This window comes from Bos grunniens, chromosome 18 (assembly GCF_055505025.1).
Source record: "Bos grunniens cultivar Pamir isolate PY7600 chromosome 18, Bosgru_T2T1.0, whole genome shotgun sequence".
NCBI classification, from domain to species: domain Eukaryota; kingdom Metazoa; phylum Chordata; class Mammalia; order Artiodactyla; family Bovidae; genus Bos; species Bos grunniens.
Window position 1 is genome coordinate 34,432,147 of NC_141182.1, and position 23,417 is coordinate 34,455,563.

At 42.6% G+C, this 23,417-nt stretch overlaps 1 protein-coding gene across 1 annotated transcript; it reads left to right on the top strand.

The window, feature by feature from the left end:
- Window positions 1-312: 312 nt before the first annotated feature.
- On the top strand, window positions 313-22,793 carry CMTM2 (CKLF like MARVEL transmembrane domain containing 2). Its single transcript, XM_086350998.1, has 5 exons — window positions 313-709; window positions 840-998; window positions 2,644-2,700; window positions 21,815-21,916; window positions 22,404-22,793. Exons 1-5 carry the CDS (start codon window positions 494-496, stop codon window positions 22,632-22,634), a joined length of 765 nt encoding a protein of 254 aa, XP_086207124.1. The 5' UTR covers window positions 313-493; the 3' UTR covers window positions 22,635-22,793.
- Window positions 22,794-23,417: the final 624 nt, after the last annotated feature.

Sequence of the window (23,417 nt, forward strand, 5' to 3'; positions counted from 1 at the left end):
ATAGTTCTGCTTGTTCATGCCGCCTTGCGTAAAAGTCGCGTTACGTTTGCCGGCGTAAACTTACAGCCCTGGGCCGCCTCCAGAGGCCTCGCGAGGTCGAAGTTGCGAGGGGAGTTCAGCGCGGCAGCTGAACTACCACCACCACCTGAGCCGGAGTTGGGGCGGCGGCTTCCTCGCAAGGGGTGGGCGGCCGGGAGATGGAGATGCTAGCGGTGCCCGGAGATGCGCGCGGTGCTCCTGGCTGGTCCCGCCCGCCGGAGGGCGGGGGCCGGGGGCCGGGGGCCAGGGGCGGGTGGAGGGGACTCGCGTGGCGAGACCAGGCGCGTGCCAGGAGGGTGCCAGGCGTTGGCTTTTCGTTCCTCCTCCCTGGCAGTTGGCTGAGCGCGGCCTCTAAGTAGGTCGGTGGGCATCTGGCTCACACAAAGGCCGAGCCTGGCCAGGGACGGCAGGAGAAGTTGGGCAGGCCGTGAGAACCTGAGAACTTCACGGTCAGATGGCTGATAAAAAGGGCAAACCCGGGGAACCGGCAGCTGAAGCGCCACCGCCGCAGAAGGGCGAGAAAGACCCAGAGGAGCCCAAGAAAAAGTCAGAGCAGCCCAAGGACGAAGTGGGAACGAGGAAGGGGTGTCGCCGTTACAAGTGGGAATTCAAGGACAGCAATAAAGAGTTCTGGAGTGTGGGGCACGCTGAGGTCAAGCTCATTAGCTTGGTAAGTTGGGCCTGTATCCCTGGGTGGGAGCGGGATGTCCAAAGATGGGAGGAAGGAGAAGGAGTTGGCTCCCTGGGGCTCCTGTGGCCTGAGCCCTTTGCCATGGCTCAAAGGGCATGTCTCCCGGCAGGCCTGCCTAATAGGTTCGCTGGTAATGTTCACGGGGAGCACTGTACACCCCCTCCTGACACTCATCATCACCATGGAGATATCCATCTTCATCTTCTTCTTCATTATCTACACCTTCGCCATCCAGAGATACCTGCCCTTCATCCTGTGGCCCATTTCTGTAAGTGAGGGGTGGTGGGGAGTGGCTGAGCCTGGTGTGACATCCACGCGTGTATCTTGGCACTTGAAAAGTGACTGAACAAAGAGATACACCTCATCTCTCTTATTGTGTTCCAGGCATGGGCTTAGCACCTTCAGGCAGGGCCAGAGCAGGGGCAGCTGAAGTTAGGTAGAAAAGGCTTCCAAAAAGCTCAGCTTAAGGGTGGAGGGCCCCTTCCCTACCTGGTGGTCAAAGGAAGAAGTCTGCTTTCCTGAAGCTTTGCTCTCCTTGGCAGCAAGGGGGGTGTAGCAACCAGTGGTTCCTGCCAACCCCTATGCCAGCACACTTGACTGAAAAGATCACTTCAAAGGTACCCTGTTGCCTGAAATCCAAGAAAGAAATCAATCATATAAAATGAGAATTAAAAAGAAAAATCACTTCTAAAGTACCACCAGATCTCCAGTGACTATCCTTGTAAAGGGATGTTAAGCCCAGAAATATGTTCAGCCCAAAGCAATCATTCACTGGAATGGGACTGAGCTGGGCAAGTTACCACTCCCAGACTCTGTTTCTTCATCTGTAACATGAAGACAGTAATACTCTTGTATTAGATTGTTCCTAAAGAGGAAAAATAAAGTGCCTGATGCGAAGACTCACAGAGTTGAACCTTTGCCCATTGGGTAATCACAAAACTTACCTACCTAACTTCCAACTAACCCAAGGTCCCTTGTTCATTGCTCGATCACAGCATGTCTCTAGAGTCCTATGCTCACTGTTTTCACTCACTTTATACACGAAATGGGTTCAGAATGGCCAAGCAACTTGCCCCCAGGTAATTCAGGTAGTAAGTGGCAGAAAAAGAATTCAAACCCAGCTTTATCAGTGGAGTCCAAGTCCCTAACTGCAATCTGTCCTGCCTACTTATTAAAAGTTTTTAGAGTTCAGGGACCCACAGGTCTGGAGAAAAGAAAAGAGGGCCATATAAGGCTCTTGGGAAAGGGATAAGCAGAGGACACATTTCCAGCCAAAGTCCTTGAGAAGATACTGGTAGTTCCCACAAGATGAAAAATCACTGAACCCTGAAAATCCTCCTGCTGTACTTACATAAAACTATTAGGGGGGGAAATGTAAACACTATTGATGTAACTGAATGGCTGAATTGGCAAAAGGAAAAAAAGGGGGAAACACACAGATGCCAGAAATGGGAAACAGGAGCAGGGATCTAATCAGCTGCTTCAGTGTGGGTGGAGATGGCCCATGAAGTGTTAGCCCAGGAACTCTGAACATGGATTCTCACATATTCTCAAGTTAAGAGATGCGGCCTTGGTCCTAGGCAAAGTGGAGATTTAGAACCAAGAATCCCACATAAGGCCAGTATCCTGCAAAGATTGTACCCTGACGGAAAAGACAGAGGAGACACCTTTTCCTTACACAGAGGAACAAGAAAGCATACTCATCTCTACCTAAGTTTTCAGTGAGGAGAAACCAAAAAAGACCTTGAGAAATATGAACCTTGAGCCTACACTTTGTATGTGTGTGTACCTGCTAAGGCACTTCAGTCATGTCTGATTCTGTGTGACCCTATGGACTGTAGCCTGCCAGGCTCCTTTGTTTATGCGATTCTCCAGGCAAGAATACTGGAGTGAGTTGCCATGTCCCCCTCCAGGGGATCTTCCTGATCCAGGGATTGAACCCTCGTCTCTTATGTCACCGGCATTGGCAGGTGAGTTCTTTACCACTAGCACCACCTGGGAAGCCCTTTGTATACATTTGGTTTAAGTTTTTCCTGCCTTCAGCCTGGAAACCTTCATGAAGTTTAGAAAACACAGTGCCTGGGAACTGGCATAAAAATCAATCCCAATTTGATAGTATTCTAAAGAAATCCATGGGATTCCTGACAAACAAGTGCAAAATCATAATCAAAGCATAAACAGATCTCACAAGACAGGTTACATTCAGTTCAGTCGCCCAGTCATGTCAGACTCTTTGTAACTCCATGGACTGCAACACGCCAGGCCTCCCTGTCCATCACCAACTCCTGGAGCTTACCTAAACTCATGTCCATTGAGTCGGTGAAGCCATCCAACCATCTCATCCTCTGTCATCCCCTTCTCCTCCCACCTTCAATCTTTCCTAGCATCAGGGACTTTTCAAATGAGTCAGCTCTTTGCATCAGGTGGCCAAAGTATTGGAGTTTCAGCTTCAACATCAGTCCTTCCAATGAATATTCAGGACTGATCTCCTTTAGGATGAACTGGTTGGATCTCCTTGCAGTCCAAGGGACTCTCAAGAGTCTTCTTCAACACCACAGTTCAAAAGCATCAATTCTTCAGTGCTCAGCTTTCTTTATAGTCCAACTCTCACATCCATACATGACTACTGGAAAAACCATAGCCTTGACTAGATGGACCTTTGTTGGCAAAGTAATGTCTCTGCTTTTTAAAATGTTCTCTAGGTTGGTCATAACTTTCCTTCCAAGGAGTAAACATCTTTTAATTTCTTGGCTGCAATCACCATCTGCAGTGATTTTGGAGCCCAAGAAAATAAAGTCAGCCACTGTTTCCTCTGTTTCCCCATTTAGTTGCCATGAAGTGATGGGACCGGATGCCATGATCTTCATTTTCTGAATGTTGAGCTTTAAGCCAACTTTTTCTCTGTCCTCTTTCACTCTCATCAAGAGGCTCTTTAGTTCTTCTTCACTTTCTGCCATAAGGGTGGTGTCATCTGCATATCTGAGGTTATTGATATTTCTCCCGGCAATCTTGATTCCAGCTTGTGCTTCATCCAGCCCAGCGTTTCTCATGATGTACTCTGCATATAAGCTAAATAAGCAGGGTGACAATATACAGCCTTGACGTATTCATTTTCCTATTTGGAACCAGTCTGTTGTTCCATGTCCAGTTCTAACTGTTGCTTCCTGACCTGCATACAGATTTCTCAGGAAGCAGGTCAAGTGGTCTCGTATTCCCATCTCTTGAAGAATTTTCCACAGTTTGTTGTGATCCACACAGTTAAAGGCTTTGGCATAGTCAATAAAGCAGAAATAGATGTTTTTCTGGAACTCTCTTACTTTTTAGATGATCCAGCAGATGTTGGCAATTTGATCTCTGGTTCCTCTGCCTTTTCTAAATCCATCTTGAACATCTGGAAGTTCACAGTTCATGTATTGGTGAAACCTGGCTTGGAGAATTTTGAGCATTACTTCACTAGCGTGTGAGATGAGTACAATTGTGCGGTAGTTTGAGCATTCTTTGGCATTGCCTTTCTTTGGGATTGGAATGAAAACTGACCTTTTCCAGTCCTGTGGCCACTGCTGAGGTTTCCAAATTTGCTGGCATATTGAGTGCAGCACTTTCATAGCATCATCTTTTAGGGTTTGAAATAGCTCAACTGGAACTCCATCATCTCCACTAGCTTTGTTCATAGTGATGCTTCCTAAGACCCACTTGACTTCATATTCCAGGATGTCTGGCTCTAGGTAAGGGATCACACCATCGTGATTATCTGGGTCATGAAGATCTTTTTTGTACAGTTCTTCTGTGTATTCTTGCCATCTCTTCTTAATATCTTCTGTTAGATCCATACCATTTCTGTCCTTTATTGAGCCCATTTTGCATGAAATGTTCCCATTGTATCTCTAAGTTTCTTAAAGAGATCTCTAGTCTTTCCTATTCTATTGTTTTCCTCTATTTCTTTGTACTGATCACTGAGGAAGGCTTTCTTATCTCTCCTTGCTATTCTTTGGAACTCTGCATTCAAATAGGTATATCTTTCCTTTTCTCCTTTGTTTTTCGCTTCTCTTCTTTTCACAGCTGTTTGTAAGGCCTCCTCAGACAGCCATTTTGCTTTTTTGCATTTCTTTTTCTTGGGGAGGGTCTTGATCCCTGTCTCCTGTACAATGTCATGAACCTCTGTCCATAGTTCATCGGGCACTCTATCTATCAGGTCTAGTCACTTAAATCCATTTCTCACTTCCACTGTATAATCATAAGGGATTTGATTTAGGTCATACCTGAATGGTCTAGTGGTTTTCCCTACTTTCTTCAATTTCAGTCTGAATTTGGCAATAAGGAGTTCATGATCTGAGACACAGTCAGCTCCCAGCCTTGTTTTGCTGACTGTATAGAGCTTCTCCATCTTTGGCTGCAAAGAATATAATCAGTCTGATTTCAGTATTGGCCATCTGGTGATGTCTATTTGTAGAGTCTTATCTTGTGTTGTTGGAAGAAGGTGTTTGCTATGACCAGTGCCTTCTCTTGGCAAAACTCTATTACCTTTGCCCTGCTTCATTCTGTACTCCAAGGCCAAATTTGCCTATTACTCCAGGTGTTTCTTTATTTCCTACTTTTGCATTCCAGTCCCCTATAATGAAAAGGGTGTGTGTTGGGGGGGGGGGGCAATCAAAAATGAATTCACAGTTCAAAACTACAAAACTCATGACTAAGAATCAAGAACCAGCAAAAATAACAAATGGAAGGATTAGAACCCTTAGAATATGAGATAATAAAAGAACTGAAAATAATTTATAATACATTTAAATTATAAATAGAAGGCAATGGCACCCCACTCCAGTACTCTTGCCTGGAAAATCCCATGGACGGAGGAGCCTGGTAGGCTGCAGTCCATGGGGTCGCTAAGAGTCGGAACCCGACTGAGCGACTTCACTTTCACTTTTCACTTTCATGAATTGGAGGAGGAAATGGCAACCCACTCCAGTGTTCTTGCCTAGAGAATCCCAGGGACGGCGGGGCCTAGTGGGCTGCCGTCTATGGGGTCGCACAGAGTTGGACACGACTGAAGCGACTTAGCAGCAGTAAATTATAAATACATAAATAAAAGCCTGAAGAAAAGAATAAGATATTAAGAGGTCAGAATAGACAGATTTTTAAAAAATTACAAGATATAATGTCTAGAACCTGAACATATGGTTATAGAAATAAAAATGTCAATAAATTGGTTAAAAAATATTTAGACAAAAGCTGGGGAAGCAATGAGCCTAAGAATGTGGGAAAATTACCCAGAATATATTACTGATGGATAAAGAGAGGAAAATATGAAGAGAGAAGTTGAAACATAGAATATGGAATGAGAAAGTCCATCATAAACCTAATAGGAATTCCAGAAGGAGACACACAAGAGAATAGAGAATATTCAAAGTGATAGTAACTGAGACCCCTCCAGATTTAATGAGTGACATCACTAAAAATGGCAGAGTAGGACTTTCCCTGGAAGTCCAGTGATTGACTTTGCACTTCCAATGCAGGGGGTGCAGGTTCAATCCCCTGAGATCCCACATGCTGTGCAGCCAAAAAAAAAAAAAAAGGACAGAGTAGGGAATTCCAAATCTCTGTCCTTCCACTACAGCAATGATTAGGCTTTCAAAAACTGTCAGAATCAACTTTTTCAGAGCTCTGAAATCTAATTAAAAACAAAATGCTTAATGGAGAAAGAAGTTATTGAATTTGGGTAAGAGAATTTTGTAGCCTTATAACTTAACCTGCCTGCCATCCCTCAATCCCCAGCTTGTCAGTGGACATGAAGATAGCCCACATTCCTGACCATATTCCTTGCTGGTGGCAGAGGAAACAATACAAATCTTGTTCCCAAAGAATTAAGTTGTGTGCTTGACCTATCTGGTGGCTCCCTGAAGGACTGGCCAGGGATTTGCCTTTGTGTCACCTGCCTCAGAGTTTTCTCAAGGCTGAAGCAGCCTCCTAGATAACATTTGTTAATAGCATTTAAAGGCATATGTACTAATATAAACCTGGGGCAAGGTTTTCCAAGAAGTAGACAGATCAGAAGTTTGGGAAGGAGACGAATGGGAGAAATAAGAGCTTTGAAAAGCCTCCACCTCTACCAGGTAATCTAGGACAGCACATGCCCAGGAAAAAAAAAAAGAACTAAGCTTTCGTCTTTGCCTGACCTTTAGGCTCTACACAAGCAGCAAGTAAAAACTAAGAGATCTAAACAGCTTGGAGAGGTATTGAAGGAGTGCCCTAATATAAAGCCAATTTGCAAAGACTTGTTTGTTTCCAATATTTAAGGAAATACCCATCAAATAATCTCCTGATTATTAAGCTGATGAAAGACAAAGACATTGGTGGCCACACAAGAGAAAGAATACAATCTTTTAAAACATAGTTTAGGAAAAAACATTAAACATACAAATGACTTTTAACTCACAACAAACAGCAGCAACAAACTCTAGAGGCAATATGGTTTCCAGAGTAACTATATTATTATATTCAAAATGCACAGTTTTCAAAGAATTATAAGGCATGCAAAAAAAGTTTGGCCCATTCACAGAAAATATATATATATATTAATAGAGACTGCTGCTGAAGAAACCTAGATATTGGTCTTACTAGACAAAGACTTTAAATGTCTTTAAAATGCTCAAGGAACTAAAGGAAACCAAGAGAACAATCATGAACCAAATATATAATGTCAGTAAAGAGAAGCTTAAAAAGAAACCAGATAGAAATTCTGGAGCTGAAAACTAATATAACTGAAGTGAAAAATTCACTAGAGCTTTTTAAACAGCAGATTTGAACAGGCAGAAGAATGAATCAGTGAGCCTGAAGACAGGTCAATTGAGACCATTCAGTTTGAGAAACAGAAAAAAGAATGAAGAAAAAATGAACAGAGTCTAACAGACCCATGGGACACCATCAAGCATACTAACATAGGCAGAGTCCCAAAAGGGGAAAAACGAGAGAAAGGGACAGAAAGAATATTCAAAGAAATAATGCCAAAATCTTTCCAAATTTGGTAAAAGATAGGAATCTATGCATCCAAAAGGAGCCAAGTAGGATAAACTCAAAGTGATCCACTCTGAGACACATTATAATCAAACTGTCTAAAGATGAAGACAGGAGAAAGTCTTGAAAGTTATGAGAGAAGTAACTCATCTTGTACAAGGGAGCCTTAATAAGATTAACAACTAATTTCTCATCAGACACCATGGAGACCTGAGGGAGTGGAATGATGTATTTACAGTCCTAAAGGGGGGAAGAAAAAAAAAAACTATCCACCAAAAATTCCATCTTTTAAATGTGCTGTCTGTAATGGGTTGAATTATGTACCCCCCAAATATGGTGATGTCTTAACTCCCAGTTCCTGTGAACATGACCTTATTTGGAAATAAGGTCCTTGCCGATGGTCAAATAAAGATGAGGTTATCAGAGTGGACCTAATCCAATATGACTAGTGTCTTTGTAAAAGGGAGGAACTTGGACACAGATACAGATATAAACAGAAAGAAGACAATGTGAAGAGACACAGGAAGAAGATAGGAAGACAAGACAAGACAAGGAATGCCTCAAGCTACAAGAAGCTGGAGGAGAAGCCCAAAACAGATAATTACTCAAGCATCTTTAGAGGAAGCAGGGCCCTGCATACCTATTTCAGATTTCTGGCTTCCACAGCTGAAACATTAAATTTATGTTGTTCTAACCCATGCAGGTAGTAGTACTCTGTTTTTGCAACCTCAAGAAATGAATACAATAACCTTCAAATTTGAAGTTGCCCTTCAAAAATTACCATTCAGAAATGAAGGAGAACCTTTAAAAATAAATAAAAATGAAGGAGAAATGATGATATTCCCATGTAAACAAAAATTGATGGAATTTGTTGCTGATATACCTGCTCTACAAGAAATGCTTCAGGCCAAAATGAAAGGACACCAGACAATAATTTGAAGCCATAAAATAACACCAGTAAAGGTAACTACATAGGAAATATAAAAGCCAGTATTCTTGTATTTTGGGTTTGTAACTCTTCTTTCTTTTCTGATATGATTTGAAAGACAAATGCATAAAACCATTTAAATCTATGTTAATGGACCACAATGTATAAAGATACAATTTGTGACAATAATAATGAGTTTCTGTGTACTACTGAAGCTCAGCTGGTATCAATGCAAATGAGATTGTTATAAATTTAAGATACCAATAATAATCCCAAGGTGACCACTAAGAAATTAACTAAAATATATAGACATAAAGGAAATAAGAGAATAAAATTGGCACATTTCAAAAAAGTAAATACAAAATAAAGCAATAATGGAGACACTGAGGAACAAAGAAATATGAAATATAGAGAATAAATAGCAAAATTACAGAAATAAGTCATCAGTAACTCTTGAGAGTCCCTTGGACTGCAAGGAGATCCAACCAGTCCATCCTAAAGGAGACCAGTCCTGGGTGTTCATTGGAAGGACTGATGCTGAGGCTGAAACTCCAATACTTTGGCCACCTCATGCGAAGAGTTGACTCATTGGAAAAGACCCTGATGCTGGGAAGGATTGGGGGCAGGAGGAGAAGGGGACGACAGAGGATGAGATGGCTGGATGGCATCACTGACTCGATGGATGTGAGTCTGGGTGAACTCCAGGAGTTGGTGATGGACAGGGAGGCCTGGCGTGCTGTGATTCATGGGGTCGCAAAGAGTCAGACATGACTGAGCAACTGAACTGAACTGAATTACTTTAAGTGTTCATAGATTAAACTCTTCAGTTGAAAAGTAAAGATTATCAGAATAGATTATATTAAAAAAAAATGTAATTCTACTATATGAGGATCACAGGAGAATTCCTTTAAATCCAAATATACAAATAGGTTGAAAGTGAAAATGGAAAAGGATACTCTATGAAAAGAATAACCAAAAAAAAACTGAGTGGCATATTAATATTAGATTTAATGAGAGACATGAATTCTCAAAGAGGGACCAAGAAGAATAAATAAAAATAAAGCCATACCTAGACATGTCATAGAGGCACAGCTGATCATCAGAGGCAAAGAAAAAAGCAAATCAAACCAACAGAAAAGACAATTTACCTTAAAAAAGACAGCTCAAACTATTAGACTAACTTCATATTTTTCAACAGCAACAAAGTGGCCAAAAAGCAATGGAATAATTTCTTTAAGAGACTGAGGTGAAAAGAGTAAAAGACACAATTAGAATGAGGAAAAAATGTTTCCCTTTCATTGACCCTCACTGAAGGATCTAGTAAAAAACTTCAGGAAGAATGAAATTACACCCAAAAGAAATGTTTGCAGTGTAAAAAAGGAACAGTAAACAAATAACCTAGTAAGCTTGTGGATTGACTTTAAACATTTTGACCAAGGTTGCTTGGTTTTTAAGAACTTATTAATAGCTTTATCGGAGAGAACACTAAACCAAGGTGGATCTAAAGTAGCAGCAACACAATAACATGTAAGTCTATAGTGGTGGCAGATGATAAACGAAAGTCCTTTATTGGGAGTAGCGGTAGACTTGGTAATAATATTAATATTAACATATTGCTATGCTAAGTCACTTCAGTCGTGTCCGACTCTGTGTGACCCCATAGACGGCAGCCCACCAGGCTCCCCATCCCTGGGATTCTCCAGGCAAGAACACTGGAGTAGGCTGCCATTTCCCTCTCCAGTGCATGAAAGTGGAAAGTGAAGTGAAGTTGCTCAGTCATGTCCGACTCCTAGCGACCCCATGGACTGCAGCCTACCAGGCTCCTCCGTCCATGGGATTTTCCAGGCCAGAGTACTGGAGTGGGGTGCCATTGCCTTCTCCATTAACATATTAAAACATAATATTATTTTGCTAAAGAATAGAATTCCAGGATATATGTGTATGTGTGTGTTAAGTCGCTTCAGTAGTGTCCGACTCTTTGCAACCCCATGGACTGTAGCCTTCCAGGTTCCTCTGTCTATGGGATTTCCCAGGCAAGAATACTGGAGTGGATAGCCATTCCCTTCTCCAGGGGATTTTCCCTGACTCAGGGAGAGAACCTGGGTCTCCTACATTGCAGGTCAGATTCTTTACCATTTGAGCCACCAGAGAAGCTGCAGAATCCCGGGATATATAACATCCAACCTGTTGAAACGAAAGGGTAAAAAGAGAATCGAGGGACATGACTCAATAGAAGGTAAAAAGGGGAAAATAAAAAGGAATGTGTTCAGTTCAGTTCAGTTGCTCAGTCGTGTCTGACTCTTTGCAACCTCATTAACCACAGCACGCCAGGCCTCCCTGTCCATCATCAACTCCCAGAGTTCACTCAAACTCATGTCCATCAAGTCGGTGATGCCATCTAGCCATTTCATCCTCTGTCATCTCCTTCTCCTCCTGCCCCCGATCCCTCCCAGCATCAGGGTCTTTTCCAGTGAGTCAGCACTTTGCATGAGGTGGCCAAAGTACTGGAGTTTCAGCTTTAGCATCATTCCTTCCAAAGAAATCCCAGGGCTGATCTCCTTTAGAATGGACTGGTTGTATCTCCTTGCAGTCCAAGGGACTCTTAAGAGTTCTCCAACACCACAGTTCAAAAGCATCAATTCTTCGGCGCTCAGCTTTCTTCACAGTCCAGCTCTCACATCCATACATGACCACTGGAAAAACCATAGCCTTTGCTAGACGGACCTTTGTTGGCAAAGTAATGTCTCTGCTTTTGAATATGCTATCTAGGTTGGTCATAACTTTCCTTCCAAGGAGTAAGCGTCTTTTAATTTCATGGCTGCAGTCACCATCTGCAGTGAATTTGGAATGTGTATTATATGTTAAATAGAAAAAAATAAAATGGTGGACGTGCATCCAAATATATCATAAATGATGGCAAATATAAATGGACTATATCATTCATTTAAAAGAGAAAGGACCCTAAGAATAGATTTTTTACATCACAACAAGGCATGTGGAGAAAGGTTGTAAGAGATAGAAAAAAATTAGAGGAAAATACTAACTAAAAAAAAGCTAATGTAACTTTACCATTGTAGTAAACAAATTTTATGTTTTAAAAACTAAGTATGTCAAGAGGATCACTACATATAGCAATTCTGAACTTGTATGTACCTAACAATGCCTGTGTGCTCACTCAGTCATATCTGACTCCGTGACCCTATGGACTGTAAGCCCACCAGACTCCTCTGTCCATGGGATTTTTCTGGCAAGAATACTGGAGGAGGTTGCCATTTCCTCCTGCAAGGGATCTTTCCAACCCAGGGATCAAACCCACACCATCTTTTGCATTGTGTTCTGCGTTGAGACGTTGTCTTCTGTCTTTAGCACTGAGCCACTGGGAAAGCCCGTATACCTAACAATATAGCTCCCTAAATATAAAAGACAAAAATGAACTTAATTATAACCATAGTGGGAGATTTTAACATGTCTCCTTCAGTAATTGATAGCTTGATCCACTGCTATATATATCAATAGGACATATAGAACCCTACACCCCAGAGTAACAGGCTATACATTCTTTCAGGCGTACTTGGAACAATCACAAAAGTTATCCTCAATGACACCACAATGCAAAAATAAACAAATAACAAGGAACTGATATGATATAGACCACATTCTCTAACTTCAATGCAATATAATTAGAAATAAATCAGTAAAATTTAAATCTTTATGTATTTGGGGGAAATTTAATGGTTTTCCCCAAACACATAGGGATTTAGTTACATGTAGTATTAGCAAATAGTATCTGTAGAATGCAGTTAAGCAATCCAAATTCAAGTCTATATACTGAGAAAAGAACAATGAAAATTAACAATTCACATATCTATATGTGACAAGACAAACCAAAAAAGAATTATGAAGGCAGTGTCAAAGAGCTAAAATTAATGAAATAGGAAACAAAGGTCCTATTATTAGTGAGGACTAATAAAACCAAAATCTATTTCTTTGAAAAGACTAATAAAGGAGATAAACCATAAACCTCAAGAAAAAAAGAGGACAAAGAAAAATATTAGTATAAAGAAGAGGTTTTAAAGATCGTAGGGAAAATATGAACCTTTATGCCAATAAATTGGAATATAGAGTTAATTTCTCAGAAAATATATGATGTATGTCATGGTCCAGGTGCGGGTTGGAAAAGAATTTCCAGACATGAGACAGAATGAGAGGGAATGGGGAGGGAGGTGGGAGGGGGGTTCAGGATGGAGATCACGTGTACACCTGTGGGGGATTCATGTTGATGTATGGCAAAACCAATACCATATTGTAAAGTAATTAGCCTCCAATTAAAGTAAATAAATTTATATTTAAAAAATAAATAAAAGATTTTAAAAAAATTTATTAGAGTGGGAGATGCTGTTAGAACAGTGGACCAGCTCAAGGGAGAACCGACATTGAACAGGAATCTTTAGTCCACTTTTATACCCAGGGTACCAGGAGTGGGATAGGGGTCTTGTGGGTCATTTGCTGATTGGATGAGGCACGTATACTGGTGGAGTAAGAGTAAGGTAAATACCTTCTCCATGTGTGGGATAGGAGGGGAGACAGGTTACACTGCTCAGGAGGACCTGAAATCCATTAATAGTTACAACATGGGGGAGGGAAGGACGATAAGAGTCTGGTTTTTCCGTTCCTGCGTTCCAAGACCCTCCTTGGTTTTAGATAAAACCAAGCAGATGCTCTTTGGTCCTTGGGTCACCACAGTGTACAAAAATTGACTCAAAAAGAAATAGAAAAATAGGTCATAAAGCAATTCACCCCTGTTTTCATCTGGCACTTATTAAATCTTTTGATTTATGTGGAATCGTTTGGCAGATGGTGTGAACCATGGCTCCAGCTTGGTATCCTGATGGCTTGCCAACTATTTCACCCTGTCACTCAGTTTATTCATTTATTGAACAGTACAACTTGCCCCTCTGCTGATTTGAAATGGCATTTTTGTTAGATGCTAAAATCCCACATGAGGGACTCCTTTGGTGGTCCAGTGGTTAAGAATCCATGCTTCCACTGCAGGGTGCATGGTTTTGATCTTGTCAGAGAACTAAGATCCTGTATGCCACATGTAGCCAAAAATAAATTTTTTTAATCCCATATGCAGTTGATTTTTAGACTTCATATTCAGTTCCACTGGTCTGTCCCTTTTTTCTCTTTAAAAAATGGGGGGGGGGGGGAGGTTTATAATATATTGTACCATCTGGTAAGGCTTTGATCTTAAAACCAGACATGATAAAGAAAGTAAACTATAGGCATATATTATTTGAGTATAGCAATAAAAATTCTCAATAAAACACTAGCAAACTAAATCAAGCAATACATAAGCAAGTAGTGCACCATGACATCATGACCAAGCAGGGCATCTGCCAGGAATATAAAGGTGGTTTCATCTCAAAGTTCTGTTAACATAATTCACCATCTTTGATTTAAAGGAGAAAACCATTTAATCATCTCATAAGCTGCAGAAAAATTATTGAGTAATATTCAACACTACTTTTTGAAAGCCACTTAGTAAACCAGGAAAAAAGGGGAACTTCCTTAACTTAATAATAAATACCTACCCAAGCCTAAAATGAACGTTGTATTTCATGGTGAAACCTTAGAAGCATTTCCTTAGAGATGCCTACTATCCCCACTTCTATTCAACATTGTGCTGAAGATCTTAGTACAATATGACAAGAAGAACAAATGGTATATGGATTGGGAAGGATAAAAAAACTAGCATTACTCACTGATAATATGATTCTCTACACTGAAAATCCAGGAGAAGGCAATGGCACCCCATTCCAGTACTCTTGCTTGGAAAATCCCATGGACGGAGGAGCCTGGAAGGCTGCAGTCCATGGGGTCGCTAAGAATTGGCACGACCAAGCGACTTTCACTTTTCACTTTCATGCATTGGAGAAGGAAATGGCAACCCACTCCAGTGTTCTTGCCTGAAGAATCCCAGAGACAGGGGAGCCTGGTGGGCTGCCGTCTATGGGGTCACACAGAGTCGGACAGGACTGAAGCGACTTAAATAAGAAGACACTGAAAATCCAAGAGACTCAAATTACTAGAACTGATTGAGTTCCACAAGGTAATCGGAAACAAATAGTGTTCCTGAATACCAGCAACAAATAATGAGAAAATGTGGTTTTTCAAAGAAAGCATTTAAAGCAGTAACAGAAACTATGGGTGTCTGAGAATAATAAACCCGTTCAAAGACTGTAAAACTTCATGTGGAGATAACAACATTTTGTTACTGGACATAACAAAAAAAAATCTAAGTAAGAGAAGAAATATACCACAGTCACAGATGTGAAGAGTTACTCTCATAAAGATGTCAATTTCATTCCAAAGCAGTGTCCACATTAAATGAAATTTCAGCCTAACAGAGGTTGTTTGTGGAACTTTTCAAGATGATTCTTATGGAAGAATAAAGAGAATTACAAGGATGGACCCACCCAAGGAGATATTGGAGTAAAGCTTTGGTACTAGCTCAGGGGTTGACAAAAAGACTAACCAAATTGTAATGGATTGAATGTATGTGTACCCCAAAAATTCTAATGCTAAAATCCTAATCCTCAATGTGCCTATACTTGCAGATGGGGCCTTCAGAGTGGTAATTAAGATTAAATGAGGGGCTTCCCTGGTGGCTCAGTGGTAAAGAATCTGCCTGCCAATACAGGAGACCCAGGTTTGATCCCTGGTCTGGGAAGATCCCATATGCTGCAGAGCAAATAAACCTGTGCACAAGAACTATTGATCCTGTGCTCTAGAGTCCACGAGCCACAATTACTGAGTCCACGTGCTGCAACTACTGAAGCCCACGTGCCCTAGAGCTCCACAACAAGAGAAGCCATCACAATGAAAGCCCACGCATCACAACTAGGGAGAGTAGCCCCCACTCACTGCAGCTAGAGAAAAGCCCACGCAGCAATGAAGACTCAGCAGAGCCAAAAATAAATGTCAGTCAGTTCAGTTGCTCAGTCATGTCCGACTCTTTGTGACCCCATGAATCACAGCACGCCAGGCCTCCCTGTCCATCACCAACTCCCGGAGTTCACTCAAACTCACATCCATCGAGTCGGTGATGCCATCCAGCCATCTCATCCTCTGTTGTCCCCTTCTCCTCCTGCCCCCAATCCTTCCCAGCATCAGGGTCTTTTCAAATGAGTCAACTCTTCGCATGAGGTGGCCAAAGTACTGGAGTTTCAGCTTTAACATCAGTCCTTCCAATGAACACCCAGGACTGATCTCCTTTAGGATGGACTGGTTGGACCTCCTTGCAGTCCAAGGGACTCTCAAGAGTCTTCTCCAACACCACAGTTCAAAAGCATCAATTCTTCAGCGCTCAGCCTTCTTCACAGTCCAACTCTCACATCCATACATGACCACTGGAAAAACCATAGCCTTGACTAGACGGACTTTTGTTGGCAAAGTATAAAACTATTTTTAAAAAATAGGTTAAATGAGATCCTAAGCATGGAATCCTGATCTGATAGGATTAGTGTCCCTATAAGAAAAGATAACCAAGACCTTGTTTCTTTCCCTTCCTCTCCCCTGCCCTCTTCCCACTTCCTCTCCACCCCTACCTTGCCCACCACAGAAAGGCCACCTGAGAAAATGGTGAAAAGGCAGCCATCTGCAAACCAGGAAGAGTCCTCACCAGAAACTGACTTTGCTAGCACTTTGATCATAGACTTCTAGCCTCTGGAACTGTAGGAAAATAAATGTCTGATGCTTAAGCCACCCAGTCTGTGGCATTTTGTTATATGGCAACATGAGCAGACTAATACAGGTATTAAAAAGAGAGAGAGAGAGAACCCAGAAATATACCTATATACATATGGCAGCTTTGCATATGACACAGGTGGCATAACACAGCTGAATGGAGTATTTAATAAATGTTCATTCTTGCCTGGGAAATCCCATGGACAGAGGAGCCTGGCAGGCTGCAGTCCAAGGGATCACAAAGAGTTGGACACAACACGACTGAACACACACGCACTTGGGACCATGAGAAAAAGAGAAAAAACATGTATATCATTAAAATTAAAACTTTTACAAAAGAGGACATCATAAAAATTTAAAAATAAGCCCATAGAAAAATGGGGCAAGGGATATGAATAGACAGGAAACTCCAATGTCTAAAACAAGTTTTTAAAAACACTTCATTGGTAACCAGCGATCTGAAAGGTAAAACAACAGGGTACCATTTCAACTCATCAGATGGGCAAAGAAAAATAAGACTGGTAATCCTAGGCCTTGGCAAGGACATGGGAAACAGGAACCCCTATATGTTTGTGGGCATAAGTGAACACTGACACAGGTCTTTTAGAGAAAAGCTTCACAGCACCTCAACAAGGAAAAAATGTTCATCAGAGGCACAGACAAAAGTGTTCACTGCAGGCATATGAAGGCAATGGCAACCCACTCCAGTACTCTTGCCTGGAAAATCCCATGGATGGAGGAGCCTGGTAGACTGCAATCCATGGGGTCGCTGGGAGTCGGATACGACTGAGCGTCTTCACTTTCACTTTTCACTTTCATGCATTGGAGAAGGAAATGGCAACCCACTCCAGTGTTCTTGCCTGGAGAATCCCAGGGATGGGGGAGCCTCGTGGGCTTCCATCTATGGGGTCGCACAGAGTTGGACACGACTGAAGCAACTAAGCAGCAGCAGCAAAAGGCAGAAGTACCCTAATGTCTCTAGTTTGGTTTATTCATACATTAGCTAAAATTAATGAATTCAGCCTCATTCATCTCAATCTCATCTATTTCTCAAGATGGGTAAATCTCAAAAATTCAGTTTAAAAAGGACATGCTATAAGATACATCTTTTATTGAAATTTGAAACACAAAATACTATATATTTTTTATGAATATATAATATGATGGTAATCCAAGTCTATGCCCGACCAGTAATGCTGAAGAAGCTGAAGTTGAATGGGTATATGAAGACCTACAAGACCTTTTAGAACTAACACCCAAAAAAGATATCTTTTTCATTATAGGGGACTGGAATGCAAAAGTAGGAAGTCAAGAAACACCTGGAGTAACAGGCAAATTTAGCCTTGGAGTACAGAATGAGCAGGGCCAAAGTAATAGAGTTTTGCCAAGAGAACGTGCTGGTCATAGCAAACACCCTCTTCCAAAAACACAAGATAAGACTACACATGGACTGCGCCAGATGGTCAACAGTGAAATCAGATTGATTATATTTTTTGCAGCCAAAGATGGAGAAGCTCTATACAGTCAGCAAAACAAGGCTGGGAGCTGACTGTGGCTCAGATCATGAACTCCTTATTGCCAAATGCAGATTTACATTGAAAAAAGAAGGGAAAACCACTAGACCATTCAGGTATGATCTATTCAAATCCCTTATGATTATACAGTGGAAGTGGGAAATAGATTTAAGGGACTAGATCTGATAGACAGAGTGATGAACTCTGAACAAAGGTTGGTGACATTGTACAGGAGACAAGGAATCAAGACCCTCCCCAAGAAAAAGAAATGCAAAAAAGCAAAATGGCTGTCTGAGGAGGCCTTACAAATAGCTATGAAAAGAAGAGAAGTGAAAAACAAAGGAGAAAAGGAAAGATATACCCATTTGAATGTAGAGTTCCAAAGAATAGCATAGAGAGATAAGAAAGCCTTCCTCAGTGATCAGTACAAAGAAATAGAGGAAAACAATAGAATGGGAAAGACTAGAGATCTCTTTAAGAAAATTAGAGATACCAAGGGAACATTTCATGCAAAATGGGCTCAATAAAGGACAGAAATGGTATGGATCTAACAGAAGCAGAAGATATTAAGAAGAGGTGGCGAGAATACACAGAAGAACTGTACAAAAAAGATCTTCATGACCCAGATATTCACGATGGTGTGATCCCTCACCTAGGGCCAGACATCCTGGAATATGAAGTCAAGTGGGCCTTAGGAAGCATCACTATGAACAAAGCTAGTGGAGATGATGGAGTTCCAGTTGAGCTATTTCAAACCCTAAAAGATGATGCTATGAAAGTGCTGCACTCAATATGCCAGCAAATTTGGAAACCTCAGCAGTGGCCACAGGACTGGAAAAGGTCAGTTTTCATTCCAATCCCAAAGAAAGGCAATGCCAAAGAATGCTCAAACTACCGCACAATTGTACTCATCTCACACGCTAGTAAAGCAATGCTCAAAATTCTCCAAGCCAGGTTTCACCAATACATGAACTGTGAACTTCCAGATGTTCAAGATGGATTTAGAAAAGGCAGAGGAACCAGAGATCAAATTGCCAACATCTGCTGGATCATCTGAAAAGTAAGAGAGTTCCAGAAAAACATCTATTTCTGCTTTATTGACTATGCCAAAGCCTTTAACTGTGTGGATCACAACAAACTGTGGAAAATTCTTCAAGAGATGGGAATACGAGACCACTTGACCTGCTTCCTGAGAAATCTGTATGCAGGTCAGGAAGCAACAGTTAGAACTGGACATGGAACAACAGACTGGTTCCAAATAGGAAAATGAATACGTCAAGGCTGTATATTGTCACCCTGCTTATTTAGCTTATATGCAGAGTACATCATGAGAAACGCTGGGCTGGATGAAGCACAAGCTGGAATCAAGATTGCCGGGAGAAATATCAATAACCTCAGATATGCAGATGACACCACCCTTATGGCAGAAAGTGAAGAACTAAAGAACCTCTTCGGAGAAGGCAATGGCACCCCACTCCAGCACTCTTGCCTGGAAAATCCCATGGATGGAGGTCGCTAAGAGTCGGACACGACTTCACTTTCACTTTCACTTTTCACTTTCATGTATTGGAGAAGGAAATGGCAACCCACTCCAGTGTTCGAGCCTGGAGAATCCCAGGGACGGGGGAGCGTGGTGGGCTGCCATCTATGGGGTCGCACAGAGTCAGACACGACTGAAGCGACTTAGCAGCAGCAGCAAAGAGCCTCTTGATGAAAGTCAAAGAGGAGAGTGAAAAAGTTGGCTTAAAGCTCAACATTCAGAAAACTAAGATCATGGCATCGGTCCCATTACTTCATGGCAACTAGATGGGGAAACAGAGGAAACAGTGTCAGACTTTATTTTTCTGGGCTCCAAAATCACTGCAGATGGTGACTGCAGCCAAGAAATTAAAAGACGCTTACTCCTTGGAAGTAAAGTTATGACCAACCTAGACAGCATTTTAAAAAGCAGAGACATTACTTTGTCAACAAAGGTCCATCTAGTCAAGGCTATGGTTTTTCCAGTAGTCATGTATGGATGTGAGAGTTGGACTATAAAGAAAGCTGAGTGCTGAAGAGTTGATGCTTTTGAACAGTGGTGTTGGAGAAGACTCTTAAGAATCCCTTGGACTGCAAGGAGATCCAACCAGTCCATCCTAAAGGAGATCAGTCCTGAATGTTCATTGGAAGGACTGATGTTGAAGCTGAAACTCCAAAACTTTGGCCACCTGATGCAAAGAGCTGACTCATTTGAAAAGACCCTGATGCTGGGAAGGGTTGGGGGCAGGAGAAGGGGGCAACAGAGGATGAGATGGTTGGATGGCATCACCGACTCAATGGATATGAGTCTGGGTAAGCTCCATGAGTTGGTGATGGACAGGGAGGCCTGGCATGCTGCAGTCCATGGAGTCGCTATACGACTGAGTCACTGAACTGAACTGAGCTGAATAGAGAGGAAAATACTGCTATACATCTGGGAAGACTACCCATAGACTTGGAAGTCATGCAAAACGCAGGGACAGGTATGGAATGGTGAGACTGGCTCATCCCACAAAGCTTTTTTGCTTAGGGTTTGTTTTTTTTTCTTTTTGTTTTGAGGGCCATGAGGCAAATACTGCAAGACATTAACATCTGTTTAATCTCAGTGGATCATGGCCGGTGGAGGTGGGAGCAGGGTTGGGCTGTTCTATAATTTTCTGTATGTTTGCAATGTATTAAAATCCACAACATTGAAGAGGGGAAAAAAAGGCCTGAGACAAGGTGGCCAGGGAAGGACAACCCACAGAAAATGGCATCAGAGAAATCAAGGGGAAAGATGGCACTGCCCAACTCTGCAGGGTCAGCCACTGCCCACAGGGTTAAAAGGACGCACAAGCTCTGGGCCTCAGGAGTGATGGGGGAGAAAGCCAACTTGCTGTGGCCCTGGTTCGGCCAACTCTGAGTTAAATCTGGCTGTGCCAGGGAGCCACAGTGGGTGGTACTTGAGGGGAAGACAGCATAGGAGGCAGCCCTTTTGCTCAAACTGGCAACATCTGGACCTTGTCAGGATAGGGTCATGGAAACAGATATGGAGCAAGGGCAGGACTGCAGCCACAAGGGATGGGAAGGAGGGTGGATGATGAGGAAGTGATCTGGCCTTACAAAGGCTCAGGGAAGGAGTGGGCAGAGGGTGAAGACGTCGCTGCCAGGCTTCCAGCCGCAGGATCACAGTCCAACAGAACCTCCTGTGAGCAACCCAGCCCACCCTTTATTCAGAAAGAGGCACTGGCCCGGAGAGTAGAAAGACGTCGTGTGTTGCAAATTTATTTAAGTGAGCATTGGAAGTGGGGAAAAGCATAGCTAAAAACATAGCCACCAAATGTGTGATTTCACAGGATAGCAGCCAAGGCAGCTCATAATGGCAGTTAAGCATCCTGGACTTTGTGTCTCAACTCAGAGTCCAGCAACTCAGAGTCCAGCTGTTGAAGTACAGATATGTCCCCCTAACCCACTATACATTCATCTTCCTATATACCTTCCTATATCATCTGACCCTGGTGGCTCAGGTGGTAAAGACTCTGCCTGCAATGCAAGGGACCATCTACAATGCAGGGGATGATGTGGGTTCGATCCCTGGATCAGGAAGATCCCCTGGAGAAGGGCATGGCAATCCACTGTAGTACTCTTGCCTGGGAAATCCCATGGACAGAGGAGCCTGGTGGCCTATAGTCCATGGGGTCTCAGAGTCGGATACCACTGGGCGACTAACACACACACATTTTAGATGTGGCAGAAGTTTGGAAACGATTCCCTTTGGCGGAAGCGCGGCCATTTTAAAAACCATTCCCCTTGGCGGAAGCTAGACCAGCAGGTGTTGAAGGGGCCTCAGCCCTGTTGAGAGCTGACTTATCTCTCCCATGCTTTCAGGATCTTCTCAACGACCTGTTTTGCTGTGGTTTCCTCGTGGGGGCCGCGGTCTTTGCTCTCAGAAGTCGGCAAACAGTGCCAACGAACTACCTTGCCGCTGTGGTGAGTCTTGAACATTGGGCTGTTTATTTGCTCAGAAATCAGCACTTCGGGAGAACAGTTATTTTCCCCGAAGGAAAAGACCCTGTTTTCACAAAATTTTGCCATCCAAGCAAAGTCTGAAAGTAAAGTTGGTGTTTCTCGTGGAAAAGCCATTTAAATAAAGATGATGTCCAGGGAGCCCACCTAGCTAATGGTTTCCTCTTCAAAGCAGCCTGCGGACCCCAGAGCAAAGGGCCCCACCCAGGCCGGGTCTGCAGAGAAAAAGAAAATGCGCTGAGGTGACCGACAGAAGGGATGGGGCTCAGCTGAGGAAGCTGAAGCCAGCGAGTGGCGGATAGCGGGGCAAACCGGAAGTCTATCTGGGATCTGGCAGCGTGAGGGGTTGAGGGGAGGGTTAAGCCTCAGCGACTGATCATGGAAGCCAGGAAGGAACTCTGACATTTGGAAGGAAAAGCCCCCAAGTAACGAGGATTCTTTTGTTTCCCAGGTCTTTTTATGTGTGGCCGCCCTTTTTGCTTTAGTCGACGTTTGTCTTCAAAAGAAACACTTCAAAGGCAAGAAGATCAAAAGGAATGTGCTGGTTCCTCCACCACCAAAGGAGCCTGAAAAGCCAGTGGCTGAAGTAAAACCAGTGGATGCAGAGAAAAAAAAAGAGGCAGGAAAACCAAAGGAAGCCAAGGCAAAGGGGGCAGCAGGGGCAAAGGGAGGCAAGAAGTGAGGCGGAGGCACACGTTGTCACAAGTGGCTGGGCGTCTCACCACAGAATGTTTCCATTGTCTGGCCTGTCTTCTCTCTAGAATGGTCTTCTTATCCATTTCAACCACCATCTCTGATTGGAAAAGAAATCTCTTCTTAAATGGATTTTGAAAACCTTAAAGTTGACGTAATGGTTATTTACATAACCGTTCAACATTCATTCAACAGGAGTAGCCAAACGTTTTGGTATGGAGGGCAAGGCTGGAGGGGGGCCCAAGGATTTGGGGGACCAGAAGTGTGGGTGGCACCCACTGTCCACACAGCCAGCCAGAGTGGCCAAAAGAAAAGCAGAGACTGGAAAACAAAAGGCTGCAGTTTGTTCACAGTGACCTTTTCATGTCACATTTCTATGCATTTCAGGAACAGGGAAAAACAGAATCAACTCTGCAGGGTCTCTGCCCAGAGAGGAAATAGAAAGCAAGAGGCATTGGCAGAAAGTGGTTAAAACCTCTGGAGGTGGTTCTTGCTTTCCCTGTGTCAAAATATTATCAGGCAACACAAGATGGTAAAGCAACTATCCTCAAATTAAAAATAGATTATCAATAAATCCAGACTAAAAGAAGAATAAGATTGTCAAGGGCAAAATAAAAATAACCTGATTTTTTAGGACTTGAAACTATAACTAAAGCGCAAGTGCCTGGAAGGAGATGAAAATGGCAGAGAAGGACACTGAGCTCATCTCCCACTAAGAATACATCAAACACACATCTATAGGTGGAGCAGTCCTCACTGAAAACAAGCTGGA